The 24931-nt window shown below is 37.0% G+C and overlaps 1 protein-coding gene across 1 annotated transcript in view; it reads right to left on the minus strand.

Moving 5' to 3' along the window:
- Nucleotides 1-24931, minus strand: part of NAALADL2 (N-acetylated alpha-linked acidic dipeptidase like 2) — a 518050-nt gene that overhangs the window by 262759 nt on the left and 230360 nt on the right. The window contains exons 6-8 of the mRNA XM_070945913.1: nucleotides 14815-14910; nucleotides 13796-14001; nucleotides 5948-6076 (exon numbers count right to left, since the gene is read on the minus strand). Coding sequence (XP_070802014.1) covers nucleotides 5948-6076; nucleotides 13796-14001; nucleotides 14815-14910 — 431 coding nt within the window. The remainder of the gene's footprint in view (nucleotides 1-5947; nucleotides 6077-13795; nucleotides 14002-14814; nucleotides 14911-24931) is intronic.

The raw sequence follows: 24931 nt of genomic DNA on the forward strand, positions 1-24931 counted from the left end.
CATGTTCAAATCGAAAAATCCAAGTTCAAATCCAAGTAAGGGTATTGCTAGCTGATGAGAGCTAAATAGCTTGAAATAGACCTATACTAGTCTCCCTTTATTTCTTTATCAGCGAAATATAGATAGATAGATAGATAGATAGATAGATAGATAGATAGATAGATAGAGATAGAGATAGAGATAGAGATAGAGATAGAGATATATATCATAAGTTCAATCATAAGTTAATAAATAATAAACACTCAAATAAATCCCCTTAATATTATTCCACTCAAAACATAAGATGTGAATGGAAGATTGAGGAAGTATAGCCTTACTTGTCTTCCTCCAGATCTCTGTCTATTATTCAACTGATTTGTATGCTCTAACAGACTGGTGGCTTGGGAACCATTCAAAGCTAGACATGAGTTAGCGCTGGATCTCCTTCTGAAATTCTTCTCCTCATAAGATCAGCTGAGAACACAGGGGTGCTTAGATCACATTGTTTCCAGCTTTTCAAACACTACCTCACTGATGTTTGCTTAGATTGTCTAACCCTATTTCCTTGGCAGGCACCTTTTGAAAAAGTACCTTTCATGTAGTAGACTGAAATATACTAAAGGACTTCTCTGTATGAAAGAAAGAGGAAGAAAAGAGGAAGCAGGCTTGTTTGGCATTGGAAATTATACCTGAGGTCTCTTGGGAATCTTAGTAATGTCATGATTTTATGAATTTTTTTCCTCCATAATTTCAGCGGAGAGTTTCAGCATCTAGAAAATAACCCACCAAAAGGTATTCCAACAAAGGAGCTAAGAAGCAAGATAACTGCCTGCAAATATTCAGAAGGGCCTCTCAAAATAGAGTCGAAGAAATAGAGCTTTTAAAATAGATTGAGGCAAAACAGATTTTTGAAGTTGCCATAGCAGTTATATTTCAAAAGAAAAAGAAAGATTTGAAGAGCCTGACCTTTGAATTCTAAAAGGCTTTTATAGGGAAACTTTGAAAAATATAAACCCTGCTCCTTCTAGTTTCTTTTTTGGCTCTCAGAAAATTGAGCTCAAAATGCAATTCCTAGGAACATACCAAAGTCAACCTTAATTGTAATGTCATGTAGGCAATGATATCATTCAAGACAACTAAACTTCTCCTTTTTAAAACTAAGGAACAAAAAAAAAAAAAGAGAGAGAGTTTTGTATGACATTATGAATAGTGACAGTTTTTCCTATTTAAATTTTCTTATTAATAAAAAAAGATGACTAAATTTGACTAATAGTGGCGAAGATATATAGGAAAAACCTGTTAAAATGCAGTCTTTTCTAAACAATAGAATGTACTTTAAAAAAATAAATAGCAATATCAAATAAATTGCTCTGGCACACAGATTATTAATTTTGATTTTTCAGATGGGAGTGGAAATAGTATAGTGGCATTAAGAGATAAATTAATGTGTGTGCATGTGTGTTTTTTTTGTAAAAAAACATCTAGATGGCAGCTTCACCATAATCACAATTTATTACCATCTTTGCTAGCTTCTTACAAGCACATTCAATGGGAAAGCTGGCAGTGAGGCCACAAATGGCACATGATGTCTTTGCTTAATGACACATGATGATTCAATTAATAAGGCAATCAGAACTGCTGGAATTTTTGTGAATAAGTGGCATAGTCACATACATGATACTTTACAACCACGTTATTTAATGATGGAATTTCTGGTCCCAATTACCATCATTAACTGATGACTACCTATATAGGTTCTCATGAGCACAAGGCAAATATGCTTGGTCAAATAAATTTAAATTCCTCCCAGGATTTAATTAGTTATTGATTCCAATTGTAGAACTCAGAGATTGTCAGAGGAGAAAATATAGAATTTTTTAATATTGTTCGTTATATTTATTGTAGCATAACTTGCCATTTACTGTAAATTGTGGTTTCAGTGAACTGTTAGGAAATTAGTTGCTGCTCATCTCCCTCATTGTTTGGATATATTTCTTGGTTTGGGCTTAAGGAAAAAAACTGCTTCACCCCCAGTTACTGTTGTACTGTTATTGTTGAGTGTATCCCATTAGGACTGCAGAGACAGAAAATATGCTGGGAAAGAGGAGCACAAACAAACAAGCAAATAAATAGATATTTTCACCTTGTGTATGTTGTACACACTATATACAAATCATACACCTATTTCTGAATTTATATACTTGGATACAGGTCTACACTGAAGACTAAACATGCATCATGACAAGGATATGGTAAATAAAACTCATATCTACATGTTACAGTTCTTGTCATGTTGCGAGCATGGTGGCGCAGTGGTTAGAGTGCAGTACTGCAGGCTACTTCTGCTGACTGCCGGCTGCCTGCAATTTGGCATTTCAAATCTCACCAGGCTCAAGGTAGACTCAGCCTTCCATCCTTCTAAGAGTTCAGTAAAATGAGGACCCAGATTGTTGGGGGCAATATACTTACTCTGTAAACCGCTTAGAGAGGGCTATAAAGCACGGTGAAGCAGTATATAAATCTAAATACTATTGCTATAGTACATTCCTAAAACACATATTTCCAGATCTAATTGCCAACACTTTAATTAGCATATATTTCATGAAAAATATCAAGCACTGAGACTACTGATATGAAGTAACACAGACTGTTACATATTTTGTTTCAAATATGCAACGAAACCCCAGTCAAAATTAGCTCAGTGCATGTGATTTAGCATAAAAAAAAATCTGTTACACTATTTGGAGATTTCATTTAGGAAAGCTGTATAAAACACACTAAAAGCTCCTTGTTTTTTTGTGCAGGTGGATAAAGGCCACTGTAGCTGAAAGGAACTATTACATACCACATGAGCTTGGAATGGGACAACTCATCGTGGCCAACTTGCCACAGGACAATTCAACAATTCAATTTAATTATTTAAAATAATTAAAACATGTCCACATTTCACATTTGCCATTCACATTTCACTTTGTCCCTTCTTTAGCATCATTTCTTTAATTATACCATTCCCCCATTTCTTCAATATTAGTGTAACTCTTATTAGTTGTCCTGTGGTGAGTTGGCTGTAGCAAGTTGGCCTAGTTCTGTAGCATTTGTTTTATGGAATGGAAAAAGTAACTTTTTTTTTAAACTATGGATCTTGAATGTTTGCTTCAAAGTTTATTTTTCAATATATTAGTAAGATGTCAAGGTTCTCCAAGATTCCTCCTTGTTTTTGCTTTACCAAAGCCAACCCTACTGGCATATAAATTAATGGCTCAGTCAGAGTAACTTTTGTGCTTCTGAAATGTAAATTTGAGACTAATGAATTAATGGTCTTATTTAGAGGATTTAATTTCCTCCCCAGCCAACACAGACTTTTCCATTATAAGGTGCCAAATAAATGGTGATTCATTAAGGCAGCTAGCCGACAATGGCACCTTCGTTTACAGAACACTCAGAGACAGAAATATAACTTGGCAAAATCTCCCTCCCATAAAATGGGCCATAATTAGCATGGTTGAACAGAGTTCACACATGCTCTCAAAAATCTCAGAATGTTTGAATTCCAATTTGGCATCACAACCTAAATATTTAAATCTGCTTTCCTTGTTTATTCAAGATTCCAGTCAGCATCCTCCAGCAAGCCCAGAAAAAAAAAAAAAGTACTTCTGATTTGTTTCTGTGCCAAGTCAGAACATTAGTTGTAACTGATTGAAGAAATGAAGATTGCATGAATGATATGCAATAAGATGGCTTTTGAGAATGGTCAAGTGTTTATTCCAGATGATCACTATAAATGTCCTATTTTATTTCTTTTTATAGATATTGCTAGTAGCTAGAGTACAAGAGTGCACTAGGCTTCAGATATCCTCCAAATGGAGACGTTCAAAACAAAGCTGGAAAAAATATACAATTACAAAAGGAACTCAGTTAACAGAAATAGGACACAGGTAGATATTTATTTGAGATCTCTATTTATTTGAAATACCTTTTTAGCCCTTCCTTTAAATAACAAGAGATACAGTGTTAATATTCTTACAGATTTATGATTTTATTACACTTGTTTACTTACATCTTATTTTTGATGATTTTTTTTTTTTTGCTTTTTTATGATTTTCTTTTTAAAAAAGAAATCCAGTTAACATTAGAATATGGAGAGATCAGGAATTCTAATCCTGCATTAGGCACAAAGCTAACCAAGTGACTTTGGGTAGTCACTTTTTTCTAATGCGAAGGAGGAGGGCAGTGGCAAACAACTACCAAAATCTTGTCAAGAAAACTGAAGGACTAGTTCTAGCCATCACCAGTCAAGACCACAAAAAAGAGAAGAGAGGAGAGGAGAGGAGGGGAGGGGAGGGGAGGGGAGGGGAGGGGAGGGGAGAGGAGAGGGGAGGGGAGGGGAGGGGAGAGGAGAGGAGAGGAGAGGAGAGAAGAGAAGAGAAGAGAAGAGAAGAGAAGAGAAGAGAAGAGAAGAGAAGAGAAGAGAAGAGAAGAGAAGAGAAGAGATATTTATATTTTTTAAAAAATGTTACACTATAAATAGCAATAACCTGTTGGAAAATGTCTTCAAATATCAATATAATGGAACACAGAGAAAGTTGCAAGTCCAGGTTTCTGGACTTCAGTTCCCAGAATTCTCCCCAATGGCCATAGTGGCTGGGAAATTCTGGGATTTGAAGTTCCCATGGCTGGAAGTGGCCATGGCTGGAAACAACACTTTTTTAAAAATGGAAAATTGCCTGAGGCTACCAGCCTGTGTAGACCAGTGGACAGTACAAGACTAAATAATCTGAACTCCTATCAGGCAACTTATTATGTTTCTACAGGTATTCTTACAAATGTGTTCTTTGCTTCTTCTCCCCTATAAGCTTTGTGAGAAATGTAGGACAATCTATCCCCTATTCTATTAAGTTCCAAATAATAAGTTTTTCTATCATCTCCAACAAGCAATATAATTTGGTATAGATTATTGCTTTTTTCTATTAATATAGTTCAGCAGGAACTTTTTTTATATAGCAATTGAATACGGTTCACATATTGTTATCTTGCAACTGCTTGTATTGAGATCTTTTTTCATTGTGTTTTAGAAGAGAAATGATGGGTGGATTCAACAACCCTGATGGCATCACTTTTTCCACTTCTCATTGGTATTACAAAGAAGAATTTTCCCCCTCTTATTTCTTACTGCAATTCTCTGTTGCTCTAAATCAAAGGAGAAAATTGTTGTCTTATTAGGGTTATTAGAACCGCAGTGGCGCAATGATTAGAATGCAGTACTGCAGATTACTTCTGCTGACAGTTCGATTCTCACCGGCTCAAGGTTGACTCAACCTTCCATCCTTCCGAGGTTGGTAAAATGAGGACCCAGATTGTTGGGGAAAATATGCTGACTCTGTAAACTGCTTAGAGAGAGCTAAGATGAAGTGCTATGGTTCCTTTCTTAAAGTTCCTAATTTCAGAAGTGAGTTTTCCTTTTCTGTTTTCTCTAAGAAATATTATCTTGAGGATCTGATACCCAATTATTTAATATCATATTGATAGCGTGTATAGTATATAATAGCATGTTGATTTTATCATGGAATTTATAACTATCCATAAGCATTTCAGGGTTTAAATGTTTATGAGTCACTTATCATGACTGCATGACTGTAACCTTGTTGCTTGTATCCTTACAATTTATATTGACTGTTTCCTAATATGACTTGATTGCTTATTTGTACCGTACGACTATCGTTAAGTGTTGTACCTTATGATTCTTGACGAACGTATCATTTCTTTTATGTACACAGAGCAGATGCACAAAGACAAATTCCTTGTATGTCCAATCACACTTGGCCAATAAAGAATTCTATTCCATTCTATTCTTATCATTTTCAGCCATTATTTTTGGAACTGTCCTGAAAACTTATATAATGCCAGTTAAATTTGAATTGTCATATCAAACCTACTGCATATTAGAAATACCATACAAGGAAATACTCACCTTTTTAACTTCAGTTGCTAGTTGCTGAACAGAAGGAGATGCTATGGAGTATAAAATGCCATTGCCTCTTATTGGATCATGGAGATTCACATATGCCACAGCATTCCTCTGGAGAACTTTCCTAAGGTCCTAAAACACAAACATGATTAATAAGCCAGATCCTAATTAAGGACCTGCATTCTTGTTGTAGTCCTTTGAAATGTAGGAAAAGGGGAACACAAGCCATGTTTTTCCCCCCTACTTCAATTCCCCACGTAACATTTAATTCAATTTTTATAGAATATCATTTTAGGAACTTGAAAGAAAGTCTTTATTTAATTTCTCTCTTGTGGGGTTATAATTCTATTTCTCAAATGAACAAAATGGAAAATGAGGCCAGAAGAATTTAAGAACGACTGCAGTTCTAAGCAGCGAATCAAAACATTACATTCTCTGAAATAATAGGAAGTCTGTTATGTTTTTTTGGAAAAAATAAATGCTCCTGTTCCACATCAAACTTCAAATATAAGAATTAGCAAACAAAGTGTTTGATATTTCCAACCAGGCTCCCATACTGCAGATGTGAATGGCATCGTTTCTCCAAGGTTGTCATTTTGTTATCTTTTTAAAAGCAAAGGCATATTTCAATTATTTCCCATTGCCTACCTAGTAATGAAGTATTTGTTCCATGAAGAGGTTCTTTGCGTTGAGCAAAAAGGAGTATAACACAATTACATTTGATACAAGGATGATTTGAAGTGGAACTAAGGAAATTTTGCTCTCAGGCAGTTGTAAGAATCCTTTTGATACCTGGTTGCAACCAGTTCCCTCTTTCCATATTTTTCACAGCTTATTGTAAGCCCATAATTCAGTTAGAAGAATAAGGTTTTGCTAATGCTTTCACACTCAGGCCCAAGAATATCTGCACACTTTCTAGGTAACTTCAAATTCAGAGCCGTCCAGCTTTATTGTAGCTGGCAGGTCTTTAAAATCCTGCCATTAGAATGTGCAAGCTAAGCAGAAAGTACGTCTTTCGTGATGTTATTAATTTATAAAGTATCTACTTAGAAAAAGCAATCCCTGCCAATAGGGCAAAAGGGAAAGAAAAGTGTTCGGTTTATAGTTGTAAATTTTCTTTAAATCCCAATGAAAATATGCACCTACTGTGTTTCCTAAGATATTCCTTTGTCATTGTCAGACCAGGCCTTGGTTTCTATCGTACTGCCTGGAGACTGGATCCATTATATTGATATTCCCCTGGTGAATGATGGATTCAGAAAGGTTTCCAAATGAGATGGGATTGTCCGTGTTGGTCTGAATTATGGTCTAGTTCATAGCCTTGGTTGCCACCTGGAACAAGGTGGCAAATGAAGCCTTTGGACTGGATTGCACTTATCTGACCTCTCTTGTTGTGTGGATCCCATCATTCCCTGTGGCTTATAATGAATTGAGGAAGAAAAAAGTAAGGTTCTACATTTAGGTAAGAAAAACAAAATGCACAGGTACAGTATATGTGGTACCTTGCTCAATAGTAATAACTGTGAGAGGGATCTTGGAGTCCTAGTGGACAATCACTTAAATATGAGCCAGCAGTGTGCAGCAGCTGCCAAAAAACCCAACACAGTTCTAGGCTGCGTAAACAGAGGAATAGAATCAAGATCACGTGAATTGTTAATACCACTTTATAATGCCTTGGTAAGGAAGGTCACACTTGGAATACTGAACTCCCTTTTGGTCGCCACGATGTAAAAAAGATGTGGAGACTCTAGAAAGGATGCAGAGAAGAGCAACAAAGATGATTAGGGGACTGGAGGCTAAAACATATGAAGAACGGTTGCAGGAACTGGGTATGTCTAGTTTGATGAAAAAAAGGACTAGGGGAGACATGATAGCAGTGTTCCAATATCTCAGGGGCTGCCACAAAGAAGAGGGAGTCAAGCTATTCTCCAAAGCACCTGAGGGCAGGACAAGAAGCAATGGGTGGAAACTAATCAAGGAGAGAAGCAACTTAGAACTAAGGAGAAATTTCCTGACAGTTAGAACAATTAATTAGTGGAACAACTTCCTTCCAGAAGTTGTGAATGCTCCAACACTGTAAGATGTTGGACAACCATTTGTCTGAAGTTGTGTAGAGTTTCCTGCCTAAGCAGGGGTTTGGACTAGAAGACCTCCAAGATCCCTTCCAACTCTGTTATTCTATAAGATGAAATGAGAAGAGGGACATCTAGACCATTACTGCCGTTCAACAAAAGGCAAACTTGACTAGACATTGGTTAGAACTGCTATTAAGGCCTATCTTGGGGTGGAAAGGGTATTGAACTGTTAGTATACCTCTCCACCATTTTTGCATCTACAGCTTGCCACTCCAGAGTCTTGTTTCAGGTGACAAGTGCTAATTTGAGGAAAAAGGCATGGATAACCTCTTACAGGGGTGTGTGGAGGAATTTGCACAGAATCTGTTGGAAGATGTTCCTCAAATTCATTCCCATTTGGACCCCGTTCTTGTCACAAGTCCAGAGGAGATGCTTTGCAAGAAGTCTCATATGGTATCTGGGAATGTTTTGAAGCCCTTGGACCTGGATAGGTTCCTCAGTACTGTCAGTTTAGCTACCTGCTCTTTTGATCCATGCCCCTGCTGGCTTGTCAAAGAGGACTAGTGTTGTTGTGTGAGTGACTTCTGGTGATGGTTAATTTTTTTAGTGAAGTGGGTGTTCTGAACCTCTGAACAAAGATGGTTTACCTTCATTGAAGAAACGATCATTGAAACCTACCATACGGGACCATTTTTTATCCAGTATCTCATCTCCCTTGGGGAAAGTGATGGAGAAAGTGGTTTCAAAGCAGCTTTGGGAAAACTTGGAAGAGGCAGATTATCTGGATCCTTTTCAGTCAAGATTCTGGTACCTTCCCACCAAAGTGGTACCTATTTATCTACTTGCATTTTCATGCCTTCGAGCTGCTAGATAGGCAGGAGTTGGGGCAAGTAACTTTGCATGGTATTCATGCAAGAATGAAGATGCAACTATCATCTTTCCAACTGACAAGCTCAGCATCTTTAACCAGTGAGCCATCATGCCCCCTTTATATTTTGAAACCAGAGGTGGGTTTCAGCAGGTTCTGACCAGTGCTGGAGAACCGGTAGCGGAAATTTTGAGTAGTTCGGAGAACCAGTAGTAAAAATTCTGACTGGCCCCGCCCCCATCTATTCTCTGCCTCCCGAGTCAGGAAATGGGGATTTTATTTATTTATTTATTTGTTTTAATTTGTATACCGCCCTTCTCCAGCAGGACTCAGGGCAGTGAACAGCCAGAATAAAACAGAACATACAAAAATTAAAAACAGTTTAAAAATAATTAAATATTTTGGCCGCAATTTAAAACAATTCAATTAAAATCAATTAAATTTAACCAAAAACAGTGGGATCAAGCCAGCCTGGCTAGGTGAAATAAATAAGTTTTCAGGGCCCGACGAAAAGTCCGGAGGTCTGATATTGTACATATCTCTGGGGGGAGGTTGTTCCAGAGGGCAGGTGCCGCCACAGAGAAGGCTTATTTTGGTTATTTTGCAGTAACCTTTCCCTGGAGTGGGGAAGGAATGGAGATTTTACAGTATCCTTCTCCTGTCACATCCACCAAGCCACACCCACAGAACCAGTAGTAAAAAAATTTGAAACCTACCACTGTTTGAAACCCTTATTTACTCATTGTTTACTTACATCAGCAGCTCAGAACCCTTTAGAAGAGTTCCTGGTTTTGCATACCATTTGCCTAATATTAGTTTATGCCATGGAGAAAAGTTTCATCTAAAGTTCTCCTGTTTTGCGGAATTAGCTGTCCTCTGAGATACACTAGACAGACAATGCTGATGTCTTTTGGTCATTTTTTAAAGATCCATCTTTTTATTTCCCTCTGCAACTACTTTGTTTTGCTTTTTTTAATGGAATGCTTTTAATTCTTTATATATATATATATATATATATATATATATATATATATATATATATATATATATATTCTTTTTAAAGTCTTTTTAGTCTGCTTTTATCTTCCTTTTATCTTTATTATTTTGATAAAGAGCTTTGGGGGTTTTTAAAAATAGGAAACAGAACATTCTTTTGAATTTCAAAACTAGTGCATGGAATAAAAACAGTGTGGCTAAAATACCAGGTTAGTCTGTGGAAAGATAAAATATATAGATGATTGATGAATTGATTGATCAATTGGTTGATTTCTGCAAAAACTCTAGCAATTGTGATTCTTTTATCAGAGTGTATTATGAATGTTCCATCATAACAGCAAGAGAGTCTTAACGATGAGTCTCTCTTTGTATCTTCTTTCAGTGTGTAAACTCTACCAAGGCTTACTCAGAATGTACCCAAATCTATTTATAGATACTGAGAATGTATCTGAATCAATTAAGGTATTTTTATGTTCTTACATAAACCAAATGACCACACTGTTGCTTTAAAGAGGCCGAGTATAATACTGTTTAGTGTATAGTATATATTGTTACATAGATATCAAAATTAGTAGCTTTAAGGCTAAGAATGATTGCCACCCTTGGTTCATTACTTGATTAAGCTAGCTGAGAGTTATGCATTGGAAATTGTGATCCGAAAGACATAAAATCCATACATTGTGGAATCTTCTGTCTCCTGAGGTGAAGTTGTCATCACATCAATTCTGAACTTCTGATGGTTTCCTTAACATCTAGTTCCTAGTCTACAAAGGCTAGGAACCCAAGGTGATGAGAGAAATTGTACAGTGACTCCATAATTATTAATATTTATTATTAATTAGTATCTGTTATTCCCTTATTTGTACTTTTTAAATAATTTTTAATATTTTTAATTAATGATAACAAATAATTTTATGAATTTGTTCATTGTTTTGTTTTGTCGTACAGCACCCAGAGTCACTTTTGGTGAAATGAGTGGCTATACAAATTCAATAAATAAATAAATACTGACTCAAAGCTGCCAGACTGAACCAATGAATGTCCATTAAAAATGAATTGCTTGGCTTCTTTAGAATAGAGATGAAACATATACTTTTATTCTGCTTATAATATTCAAATCCAACAGGCTGGCATATATATATATATATATATATATATATATATATATATATATATATATATATATATATATATATATCTGACTTGAATTTTAATATTGTCCATGTTCTTTTTCTCTCCTGGAAGTTTTATTGTTTGATCTGACCAAAAGGCATGTACCAATTAGCCACCTACTGTACCTTGATTATCTTTATGGCTTATTTATCCAGTTCCCTCTAGTCACTGATTGACTGACAGACAGTGTTATTAACTATTCTTGTGCTCTCAGTGGATTCTACAATGCATCTAGAAAATTATTTCCTTTTGCTAAGTTCAACATTCAATTGACACAACTTATTGTCTGTTTGCTGTTAAAGAACATTTGAATTCGTTACAAATTAGAGGAGGAGGCTCTAAAAATACTGATTAATTGCTTGAATTGATGTAAAATAATAGTTCTAAATGATCAGTTTTCATCTACGTGTGTTTTAATATCTTTACTCTATCTTTCTTCTGCAGCTTCTGAACTTCTATTCTTTTTTTCTCTATTTTACTTTGCATTTATTTTTCACTATGTTTATTAAAAATGTCAATAGCATTATTAAGTTAAAAAAAAAGAACAAAATCTTTCCATTGTCTGGTTGTTTTGAAGAGCATCAGCGCCTTTTGCAAAAATGAGGAAATCCACATTTTGTGGGATTTCAAAATTCAAGCTAATAAACACTTAAAACACAACACACCAGATATTACTATTATAAAAAAAGAGAAGGGAAGGTTCATTGATATGAAGAGACAGTTGAATTGATGAAAAACAACCATGCTTTGCAAATTGTGGTCAAAAGATTCTGGAAGAAAAACAAATGATTGTCATGAAGATGAAAACTGAAACTCTTGGTGCCATACCAAAAAGCACTTAACACTTAGACTTATATACTGCTTCATAGTGTTTTACAACCCTCTCTAAGCAGTTTACAGAGTCAGCACATTGCCCCCAACAATCTGGGTCCTCATTTTGCCGACCTTGGAAGGATAGAAGGCTGAGTCAACCTTAAGCGAGGAGGAGGATCAAACTTCTGGCACTGAGCTGAATTAGCCTGCAATACTGCATTCTAACCACTATGCCACCACGGCTCAAACAAATACAGTATTTAGAAAGTTTACATTTACTGTAGTTTACACCATTAATTTGGCAAGAAAAACAAAATGCACAGATGCAGTATATGTGGTACCTTACTCAATAGTAGTAACTGTGAGAGGGACCTTGGAGTCCTAGTGGACAACCATTTAAATATCAACCAGTAATGTGCACAGCTGCCAAAAAAGCCAACACAGTTCTAGGCTGCATATACAGAGGGATAGAATCTAGATCACGTGAAGTGTTAATACCACTTTATAATGCCTTGGTAAGGCCACACTTGAAATACTGCATCCAGTTTTGGTCACCACAATGTAAAAAAGATGTTGAGACACTAGAAAGTGCAGAGAAGAGCAACAAAGATGATTAGGGGACTGGAGTCTAAAACATATGAAGAACGGTTGCAGGAACTGGGTATGTCTAGTTTGATGAAAAGAAGGAGTAGGGGAGACATGATAGCAATGTTCCAATATCTCAGGGGTTGCCACAAAGAAGAGAAAGTCAAACTATTCTCCAAAGCACCTGAGGGCAGGACAAGAAAGAATGGGTGGAAGCTAATCAAGGAGAGAAGCAACTTAGAACTAAGGAGAAATTTCCTGACAGTTAGAACAATTAATTTGTGGAACAACTTGCCTCCAGAAGCTGTGAATGCTCCAACACTGGAAGTTTTTAAGAAGATGTTAGATAACCATTTGTCTTAAGTGGTGTAGGGTTTGGATTAGAAGACCTCCAAGGTCCCTTCCAACTCTGTTATTCTATTCTAATCTAATTTAGCAAAAGGTGACCCTACTTATAACAGCTTGCATTTTTCAGTGACACCAACATGACTCTAGGAATCATCTGGAATCATCACCCAATTAATTAGATAGATATACTGATTTAGATGATAATCATAATGGCAATTGATAAAAGCTGTACAACTAGGGAATTTTCTGATATCACAGTCCTCTCTTTTTCTTCACAGATACCACTCATTCATCTTTCTGGGTACAAACACCGAACACAAAAAACAAGTTATGTTGAAGTTTAGGCTTAGTTTTCACTCATCTGAATGTTTAAAAAATGTCTCTAAGAAGGAAGAAAAGAACACACTCAGAGAATAAAATTTAGCAACAGGAGACCAGGAAGATCCATAGGACAAGGGCTATATCAAATAATAATTCTTATCCTTGATATTGGCAACTCTAGATTCCCCTGTATGAAGTGTTGGAAGAAATGTCCATCTGGGTTCAGTTCCAAGTGGGGAGACACTGGAAACATGGTGACTGATTGGAAAGAAGGTTTATTGATGAACAGGATCACATAGCTTGAGGTCCTGGGCAAAAAAGGGCAGAGATGCTGAGTGTGCCTAGGTTTTATGCTTTTGAATTTGAGCTTGTATTCTGATTGGTTGTCAGACTAACTTTGTAGGTTGTCTATGTCCCAGGCTTGGTTGAGCCTTGCTGGGTGATGATGTAATGAAGGGGCTTTGGGCAATTCCTACTATGGCTCTGCCTGAAAGAGGTAGATCTTTGTTATGTAGAATAGACTGGCCCAGGCCTTAATGGTCCATTGACAAATTGCCTCCCTTTTAGGGGAAATATTCTCCCCTTTTAATATTTCCTAAAATATCTCATTTTCCTAGGAGAAGGGTGGGAGCTAACTTCCTACAGAAGAAAGAAACCTGTAAGCATTCTTACCTCTGCCCATTCATAGGAACCAATCTTCCCAAACATGGTTCCACCCCATGAACAGAAAATGATGGTCCGCTCAGGCCTCCAACCTTTCTTCACCTTCCTCATCAAGGCTTGGATAAGTGCAGTCATTACTGCTGTGCCATGAGCCCACTGCTCGCTGCTGTAGCCAGGCAAACTGCTGTGGTGGCTGCCAACTATGACGTATCTATCTGAAAGACATACAGCAAGCAGAAGCTTTTACTAATTGATCAAAACAACCAACAGTCCTTCCACACACCGATCGTATTGGTTTCCTTCCCCGTTCTTGCCAGCTGTGTCACAGCTGTTGTTTGCCGTAATAATCAGCTGGGTTCAAGAATCACTTTTATTTGAAAGACCTCAACGTTATTTGCTTGCGATCTCAAGCTAACAACATCATTTACAATGCAGAATATTTTTCGGTGAATCATCCAATGAACCTATCTGAAAAGGCATAAGACTGGGTAGTTATAGCAACCAACTAAAATGGATCTAAACTAACTTAAGGGGTTAGAGATGTCTTGCTTCGTTTTTAGTAATTACTATATTTTTGGAAGTAACTCAAATAGCTCACTATATTTTAAAAGCAGAAAGCCTCCTGCTTTCTGTTTGCTAAAGATCTGTAGTATAAGGTATCTTCTTTCAGGCAAATGTGACTCCTACCAGAGGTTTACTCAGATATGAAAGAGTTAAACTCGTTCACAGTAAACCAAAGTACACCATGTGGAATGTGCTAAGATGTATATTGTCTGTACCAGTATTTTTCAACCTTAGTATCTTTAATGTGTGGATTTCAACTTCCATAATTATCTTTCAGACAGGTGTAAGTGCTCAGTCTGGGTAACTATATAGAACAAAGTCTAAAAAATATTAGGCTGTTATATATAGTTTGAAAGTTAAGAGCAATCCACAGTCCAGAATAAGTTGTGAAATTCTGTTCTTGTTCAGTAATATGGCAAGTGGCTTGCAGAAGTTAGCACATGGAGAAACAAAAATAAACCTACCAGGAACTGTAGCTCCTTTTAAATACCCAACAACATTGGATATTGTTTTATATGTTGGCTGAGTTTGAATATTCAAAGTCACAATTTTCCTTTCTGCTAAGAGAAAAACAAAACATTTTATTTTGGACTCATCTGCAAAGTCTTTAAGAAACCATATACAACTTTGTCTACCCAAAATTACCACCTGAATTTCCAAAACTGACAAGGATGTTGTCCATTTTCTTACCATTTTATTTTATTTAGTCACCTGGAGTTATAATAAAATACATCTTTATTAACAAACATCTAAGGAAAAATAGAATGGGAGAGTATTCTTTTATTTAATCATTTTTCTGATTTTCTGATTTACCACGTAAAAAAGTGATTTATTTTTATTTTATTTATTTATTTTAGAAAATTTATTTAGCTGCCTACTTGCTCACAGAGACTCTATGACAATTACTTGAAAGTTATCGAAACTATACAATATTCTGAAAATGGAAACAGTATGAAACAACATGAAACAGATAAAATGCACATATTACAGTAAAACCTTGTTAAACGAAGGAATATAGATCATTTCATAAGTGACTTTTTTTCATTAAATAGATTTGTAAGTGTAAACAGTTTTAAGTTACTGAATGGAACTGGCATAAATTCTTTCAGTAGCACCTTATCTGTAAAAACATATTACTAATCAAACTGAAGCAATTTCTCTTTATTACATTGTTTGAGAGACTCAAAATATGTCCTTTTATCCAGGCCATTTAATATTTTGATCATTTGATCTAATGACTCATGATTTCTTGTTTTAATGATATTTTTATGACTATGATCACTTTATTACATTTTTATAAGCTTCCTAGAATTATCAGGGTTTGGGGCATTATACACATTTTAAATAAACAAACCAACTTACAAATGAATAAATGTGAATAGGAGAGACCTAACCAAACATCATTCCACTGAAGATAATATTGAATAATTTCTTGTGGTGGCATATCTAAATAAGAATTCAAAACTTATTTGTAAGAAATACAACACTATCCATAAGAATCAAAATGTAAGTTTCAAGCTATTTCAAGCCATTTGTACTTTGAACATCAATGGAAGCTCTTTAAATTTTCAAATAGGGTTGGATAATCTGAATAGTGGTTGCATTTTGAAGTTTTTTGGGGTTGTTTTTTTTTTCCAATTACTTTACACTGCAAGAACCACAAGGTGATTTCATCATAATGGCTAGGACTAAACTGTTGTCCACTTTTAGAAGTTAGTGGAGCTTAAAATAGGTTAATTGAATTCACCATTAATGCTCTGATTTTGTATTAAATTGACCAAAACATGCAAAGGAAGCAAAATGTTAAAATATTGTAGTTTTACTCCTAAATACTTGCAGCAAATCTTGAGGTGTTCCAGCAGACAAACATGGATCTGGCAAGCTAAATTTGTTTGTGTGTGTCTGTGTGAGTGTGAGTGTATGTATACACATACTTAGATTAGATTAGATTAGATTAGATTAGATTAGATTAGATTAGATTAGAATTCTTTATTGGCCAAGTGTGATTGGACATACAAGGAATTTGTCTTTGGTGCATATGCTCTCAGTGTACATAAAAAGAAAAGATAAATTTGTCAAGAATCATAAGGTACAACACTTAACGATAATCATAGGGTACAAATAAGCAATCAAATCATACTAGGAAACGATCAATATAAATCGTAAGAATGCAAGCAACAAAGTTACAGTCATACAGTCATAAGTGGAAGGAGATGGGTGATAGGAATGATGAGAAGATTAATAGCAATGCAATTTAGTGAATAGTTTGACAGTGTTGAGGGAATTATTTGTTTAGCAGAGTGATGGCTACACACACACACACACACACACACACACACACACACACACACTTTGTATGTTTTATTATAAACAATCCAGCTATAGGGCATCCAGCTATTCAGCCATTGGGCAATTTTAAACTTTTAATACACTTTTAAAAATATGTTGCCAAGGGTGTTCCAGAAACCCATTATCATGAAATATAGACCAGCCAAGTGCCACGTGATGGGGTGATCTCCCGTCATTTGTCCCACCTCCTGCTCACTTAGCAGTTCAAAAGCATTGCAAACACGACTAAATAGGTACCACTTCAGTGGGAAAGTACTAAGAATTCTGTGCATCTCAGCATATGGTCACTCTGGCCACATAAACACAGAAATGTCTTTGGGCAATGTTGGCTCCCTTGACTAAGAAATGAAGATAAAGCACTGCTCCTAAGAGTCTGACAAACTGGACAGGAGAAACCTTTATCTTTATATTCTGGATTAGCAAAAAAGCCAGGCTAAAATCTTTTCCCCATTCATATTTTCTTGATCTGCTAGGGTTGCTTTGATTCTCGAACGTTACCATTTTTAACAGAAGCATCGCTGCTTGAACTTAAACTAGTGTTTCTAGTAATACTTTGACTTTAGTTTCATTACTAGAATTACTAGAATTCATTACTAGATAAAAGGGATCTGGAATAAGAATTTTGAGTTGATGGTAGAAGTAGCTGCATTGTACATCAATTATCCTCTGCATTGTTCATTTCTCCTTTTCTCTTCCAACTGGAGGTCAGCATTCCAGGTCTATTTATCACCCACATTTTAGCTCATTTCAGATGTCTTTCTTCCCATTAATACATTCTTCCCAGGGCTCTTTTTGAACTTCTCTATAACTTTGGTACCACTTCATCTCCCTAATCAATGTCACTTACAGCCTGAACATCAGAAATAATGATAATCACATCATTAAGCCAAAAGGATACTCTGCAAGAACATCATTTCATCTTTAGTCTCAGGGACAATTATCCCTCTCATTGTTCCTTCCTCCCCAGTTGTTTTATTTCTCCAACAAACATGCAGGAATTGTTAATTGGGGAATGCATTATAAAAAAAAATAACCTGTCTCTTTGTCAAAAAAAAAAATCAAGTTCATGTTCCTAGCATCTGATAATGATTTGTTTTAAATACTAATTAAACCTTCCTTCTATCCTTCTATTCTATCCTCCCTCCCTCCCTCCCTCCCTCCTTTCCTTCCTTTGTCCCTTCCTCCTTCTTAGGCTAAGAGAAACAAATAGCCTTATTAGAATTTGAGAGGGGAGCAATGACAAATAAGAGTTTGTTGTCGTTTTTTCTCAGCAAAATATTACCAATAATACAACTTGATGCAAATCATGGGATCATCAGAAGAATGTCAATAACCTCAGCAGATATTTTATGTATTCAGCGCCAGTTTGGACTGGACTTAATCAATTTTAAGTTCAAGATTATGCATCCCCAGATATGGGTTTATAGAAGAGAAGCCTTTGGCTTTTGTATCTTTGATGGTAGCTTTGCTTTTTTAACCTATATTGAATGTTTTTCTACATTTCTACATCACTGACTTCTGGTGGCAGGAAAATCAGTGATGTCACAGGAGGGCCATGAAAAAAATATAGAATATATTTCAATGCAGTACAATAAACTATGGAATCATCATGTCAACAGTGTGCCTTCAGTAATGACTAGCCCTAATCCCTCCTTAGATGGGCAATGATGGAAGAAACTCCTCCTCACCAGCAACCAGATCTGGTAATAAAACACAAAGGCATATTGTACAGTGACATGACTTCATTTAAAAGCTTAGTATGCCTAACAAAGACTCAAATATCTCTCAGTGGAGTATGGAGAAAAAAATAAAGTTTAATTTTCTTTAAATTGTTCTGACAGCCAATCTCATGTTCCAAACATTAGACATCTGATGAAAGTCTTGATAACTTTAGTTCTTTATGTTTGAGGAACTGATGGGGAAACTTCAAGTTAATGCAACTTGAAATATTCTCTTTATCTAAGCCACCAAGCTACTTCACCGTAAAAGGACAAAAATGAATCATTGTTGGGGATTAATAGTTATAGTTTAGCTGTTTTGGGGAGCCTTTAATTCCAAAACCACAACATACCATACAACCATACAATATGTGTAATCTGTGTTCCCTTGCAACTGTTGGAAGTCAACTCAAGGCTGTGCATGGATATGAAGATAGGTGAACAGCTTAAACTACACAAAGACAATATAATTTAAACATTTTCAATTATTTCCTTCATTGGTGTATGAAAAAGAGAAGTAAACATATACAAAAAACCCACATAATTATATAGAAAACTTCTGTGGGGGTATGGCAGTTGCATCATAACCAATTCAGCTATCAAGGCAGTTGCCTCTGGTATTGCTTCATACAGTTCTTCTAAGGAACCAGTGAATACATGGTGTGGGTAATGTTGCACAATATGTTTAATAATTTAATAAAATTTTCAAGGATAACAGCTGAATATACTGATTATTAAGAAGCTTAATATATGGATACAATGTGAAAATATTGTATATACACATACTCATGTCTGTCTCTGGCTTTAATATTAAATCTATTTTTTTTTAAAAAAAAAAAGTTGTACTATATATTTGAAATAGCACTAGCAACAGCACTGAGACTTATATACCACTTTATAGTTCTTTTTACAGCATTCTCTAAGCGGTTTACAGAGTCAGCATACTGCCCCCAACAATCTGGGTCCTCATTTTATTGACCTCGGAAAGATGTAAGGCTGAGTCAACCTTGAATCTGTCAGGATCAAACTCATGTCAGTGGGCACAGTCAGCTGCAATACTACATTCTAACCCCTGAACCACCACAGCTCCTCTGGATACCCCCCTAGAACATCTTGCCACTAGAGGGAAGACTTTCCTACATCCTTCTGACCTTCTGGAAGGGCTGTAAACAATGGCTCTGCTAATTGTTTGTGGTCCCGATGAGGACATGCTATACTGGAGGTCATTGGTAGGAGATAAAAGCCCAACCCTATATCATTTATGCCTTTGGTTTTTAATCTTTATTTAATCATTGCTAATTTTAAGGCTTTTATATTTAAGTTTTTATGACACTGTAAGCTGCCCAGAAAGAGACGCAGTGTCTCAGTGGCTAAGACGCTGAGCTTGTCGATCGAACATTTGGCAGTTCAGCAGTTCAAATCCCTAGTGTCGCATAACGGGGTGAGCTCCCGTTACTTGTCTCAGCTTCTGCCAACCTAGCAGTTCGAAAGCACGTAAAAAATGCAAGTAGAAAAATAGGGACCACCTTTGGTGGGAAGGTAACAGCGTTCTGTGCGCCTTTGGCATTTAGTCATGCCAGCCACATGACCACGGAGACTTCTTTGGATAGCACTGGCTCTTCGGCTTTGAAACGGCAATGAGCACCACCCCCTAGAGTCAGGAACAACTAGCACATTTGTGTGAGGGGAACCTTTACCTTTACCTTTTTAAGCTGCCCAGAATCGCTTTTGATAGTTAGATGGGCAGTGTTCTGACCCAGCCTTCACAAGCCCCACTCAACAGCCTACTCGTGAGGAGAAACCCTTTTTTATTTAGAAAGGCAGGAATACATGGCATTCACTGACAAATAAACAGGAAATATCCAGGAAAAGAAGGAGATGTTAACAAGCCCCACCCTGGCTGGGAGATAAGGAGGAGGGGTCTGGGAGGCGCGGTTGTCGGAGACAACCATTCATGCTCCAGAAGAGTTCCCTCCAGCAGATTCCTTGCCAGGATTTCCTTTTCATTACCCAGGTTGGTCAGAACTCTTTGTCTTGGGATTAAATTGCTAATTGAGGCTCCCTGAGGGGAACTCAGAGACTGCTACGGCTTGTGAATCACCTAAGGATGTGTGTCCTGGGAGAACCAAAACAGGCAGCATACAAATGTAATAAATACATTTAGATTAATAAATAAATATTTAACCCACTGAACTTGATCCACACACATCAATTGTTTTCTTCCTGCCCAGACAATACCTGGTAGCTGAGTTCCATCTTTTAGGATAGCAATAGCAATAACACTTAGACTTATATACTGCTTTATAGTGCTTTACAGCCCTCTCTAAGCGGTTTTACAGAGTCAGCATAATTGCCCCCAACAATCTGGGTCCCTATTTTACACACCTCGGAAGGATGGAAGGCTGAGTCAACCTTGAGCCTAGTGGGATTTGAACTGCCAAATTGCAGGCAGCCGGTAGTCAGTAGAAGTGGCCTGCAGTTCTGCACTCTAACCACTGTGCCACCGAGGATGTGGAAGTAAACAGAGCTAGAGAAAGCCATAGAGCAGAGGAGACAGGACACTATATTGTTAATGACAATATGGTCCCTCAGGTGAATGATGATGTCCTTAGGAAAACACCAGAAGCAAGTCTGTAGCTATGGCTGTTTCAAGCAGATTCACAAGATTCCTGGGGGAATCCTTTATAAATAATGTCTGGATTATTTCCAGGGAGCCTCAATGCAAAGATTTATCTGCCTCGTGTTCTCACTGTGCTCATTGAGAATGCAGTCTGTTGCTCTGCCAAGCCCCCAAACTAATATCCAACCTAGCTCGGGAAGAGAGTTACTAAAAAAAGAAACCCTCTAAAGTGGTAGGAAGAATATACATTTAAGTAGAACATTTTTAAAACCAGGCATCCATAAATGTATTGTGTGCCAAAGATTATGATTTTGAATGTTCTCTCTGCCTTTCCATAATTCAGGATGGTGGAAATGCCATCAAATTTGAATTTCAGGTGAGAAATACAGGTAGTCCTTGACTTACAACAGTTTGTTTAATGACCACTCAAAGTTGCAACAGGTTGAAAAAAGTGACCAACGACTATTTTTCACACTTACGACCATTGCAGCATCCCTGTGGTCACGTGATCAAAATTCAGTTGCTTGGCAACTGACTCATATTTATGACAGCTGCAATGGCCCAGGGTCATGTGATCACCTTTTGCAACTTTCTGTCAATGGGGAAGCCAGATTCACTTAACAATCGTGTCACTAACTAAACAACTCCAGCCTTCCCCTTTACAACCGAGACAAGAAAGTTTGTAAAATGGGGCAAAATTCACTTAACAAATGTCTCATTTAGCAACAGAAATTTTGGGCTCCATTGTTGTTGTAAGTCGAGGACTACTGTGCAAAGTCCCACTTGGCAATCAATGGGTGCGCCTTCTCAGCCTACCTAACCCATTTTGAGATGAAACGATTCTAAATTGATGAACGATTCTAAAATGACCTAACAGAATTTCTGCAGAAAAAAGTTATACATGCATTCTTAACAGAATTTGCTCTCCTCTGTGAAACACATGCTGTGTGGGTTGCAAAAAGATCTAAAGAACTGGATACTTAATCTTATATATTCAGATGCTATGAACATATCCTTCTGAATAGCATTGATTCAACCATGTTAAATTGCTCTTGAAACTAAGAATAAAACTTCTATTTATCAGAGGAACATGGGAAAGGTGTATATGTTATTCTCAACTATCTGGTAACTAGGAAAAATATGAATGTCATAAGGAAATTTAAAATACTACCCACTACTACACCTCTTATTAATTCTGAGAAACATGGGCAATCCTTGATTTACAACCAGTCCTTGCACTTAGGCAGTGGTGGGATGCTGCCGGTTTAATAACTGGTTCAGTGATTGTGCGCTTCCCGCACCTAATACACACTGTGAGCACATGTATAGTTTTACAAATACAAACCTTCTGTCTTACCACTTGGGAGTAACACAGCTGAGGCATGGTAATCCGCTTTGCCCTACCAATCATCTGAGAAGATAAAGGTAAGTAAAGTGCAGGGGCAGGTGGGTGGGCCAACCTGATTGTCGGTTGATCATCAGAGCTACCGATTTGCCCGAACTGGTAGAATCCTACCCCTGCACTTAGGACTGTTGCAGCATTCCCACAGTTTCTGGATCAAAATTCGGACAACAGGAAAACAGCATGTGTTTACAATGATTACAGGATCCCACGATCACATGATTGTCATTTTCAACCTTCCTGGCCATCTTCGGACAAGCAAAGTCAATGGGGGAAGCAGGATTTGCTTAACATCGGCATGATTCACTTAACAGTTTTAGTGCTTCACTTAACAGCCATGGAAAAAAGGATCATAAAAATCAGGCCTGGCTCACGCCCTTGCTTAATAATGGAAATTCTGATCATAATTGTGGTGGTAAGTCAGGAACTACCTATAACTAAAACTAGTGAAGGAATCCTATACTACTTAAAATGTGCAACTAGGTTAAACATTACTAGTTATTTGTGTGTGTGTTTTCATTTCAGAACTTGATTCCTTCCAAATTAGCTCAACTCCAAAAAAAAAAAAAAAAAAAAGGAGAGAATACAAGCCTTTTGTAGGAGATAACCAGGCTGAGTCTGAAGGAGAGGTCAAACAAATCATCAGCCTCAAATGCCTTCTCACCCAAAAGCCTCAAGTCCCTTTACACCCGCCTTGAACTCCATTGATCCTTAGCTACTGCCAATTTGCTTGGACCGTTAGTAGTTCAGATTCTTGTAGAGAACTTTAGCTTGCACTAAATCTTTATATTCATTTGAACTGCTTGGGTTTCCTGACTTCCTGCACTCGATACCTATCAATTCATTCAAACATGCTCTTCACATGTACTGTTTAGAAAAGGACATTCTCTGTGTAGCAGGGCCAGCAAGGCAGGGAAAAAAATTTCTCACCACCACATTAATATGGTGTATTTATTTCTGCAAAATTAATTCTTGCCTACTAATGTATCAAATACAGCCTAGCACTAACAATGTTACATAGTTAGGGTAATGAAATGCCTGCAAGAAAACAAGCAAGCTCAGAGAGCACCAAGGTCCCCTCGCTTCAACCACGAAATACAAATATTCTCCTTTAGTGCATCAAATAGCCTATGAAGACAATTAGCTGCAAATCAATGACTGCAGAGAGAGTGTTGATTATATTGTAAACTTTCATATCCAATGCTTTTGTCAGCATATGCTTTTTTTTGGTCACCAATGCTTTTGTCTGCCTGGAATCCACACTGTATATTGGACGTTAATACAATTGAGTGGGTCCAGAAGCATTTCACAAGAAGAGTACTCAGTGGTGGGATTCAAATAATTTAACAACAGGTTCTCTGCCCTAATGATTTCTTCCAACAACCAGGTCCTAAACTGCTCAGAAAGTTAACAACTGGTTCTCCCGAATTGGTGCGAACTGGTTGAATCCCACCACTGAGAGTACTCCACTCCTCTGCTCTCAGTAGAATCCCTTATGCCACCAGGCTTGAAATGTTGGGCTTGGACAACCTGGAACTCTGCCACCTGCGGTCTGATCTAAGCATATTACACAAAATTGTCTGCTACAATGTCCTACCTGTCAATGACTACTTCAGCTTCAACAGCAATAATACACAGGCAGACAAATTCAAAGTAAACCATTCTAAACTCTATTGTAGAAAGTACGACTTCAGCAACAGAGTGGTCAATGCCTGGAATGCTCTACCCGACTCCATTGTTACATCCTCAAACCCCCATAGCTTCAACCTTAAACTGTCTACCCATTCCTAAGAGGTCCGTAAAGAGGGTGTGCATAAGCGCGCCAGCGTGCCTACCGTCCCTGTCCCACTGTCCCATTTATTTGTACTCATTACCTGTGCTATGTCCATGTTTATACTTATACCTATTATCTCGTACATGTTTGATAAACTAAATAAATAAAATAAAAATAAAGGATAGTTTATGGGAAAGATGGAACTCTTATAAGGGACATATTCTTCTGTCTCCTTATTTTATGATTCCTCACATTATTTGCTGGGTTTAATGATGTCTTTCTTTCGCACCTCCAAATATATTTTGATTGATTAACAAGAAATGTTTTTAAAAAAGTATGTTGTCCAAGATAAACAGACTTTATTCCCCTTGGGCCATTCCAAATGGAACAGAACCTTCAAAAAGACAGCCAAGCTCTCTTGTATGATTTTTGTAATGATGCTCCGTGAGACAATGAATACGTGCTGACATTTTGCTAGCCCTGTTGCTAGCTTTGCCAGAGCAGATTTGAAACCAGACCTGGCAGTACAAATTTCATCTTTAGCAGCTGTGAAAATCTAGACTAACAATCAAATCCACTGTTTGCTTTCACAGAGGTTCAACAATTGTGGGGGGGAAAGGGACTGAAAGATCCCAGATGATATTAAGACATAGGAGTTTAGAAAAATGGTCTTGGTGGGTCAAATCACCTATGCAACTTAGTTCAAGAAATTTGGAGA

Source organism: Pituophis catenifer, unplaced genomic scaffold, assembly GCF_029215685.1.
Source record: "Pituophis catenifer annectens isolate HBS135680 unplaced genomic scaffold, rPitCat1.0.hap2 SCAF_6, whole genome shotgun sequence".
Taxonomy (NCBI): Eukaryota; Metazoa; Chordata; class Lepidosauria; order Squamata; family Colubridae; genus Pituophis; species Pituophis catenifer.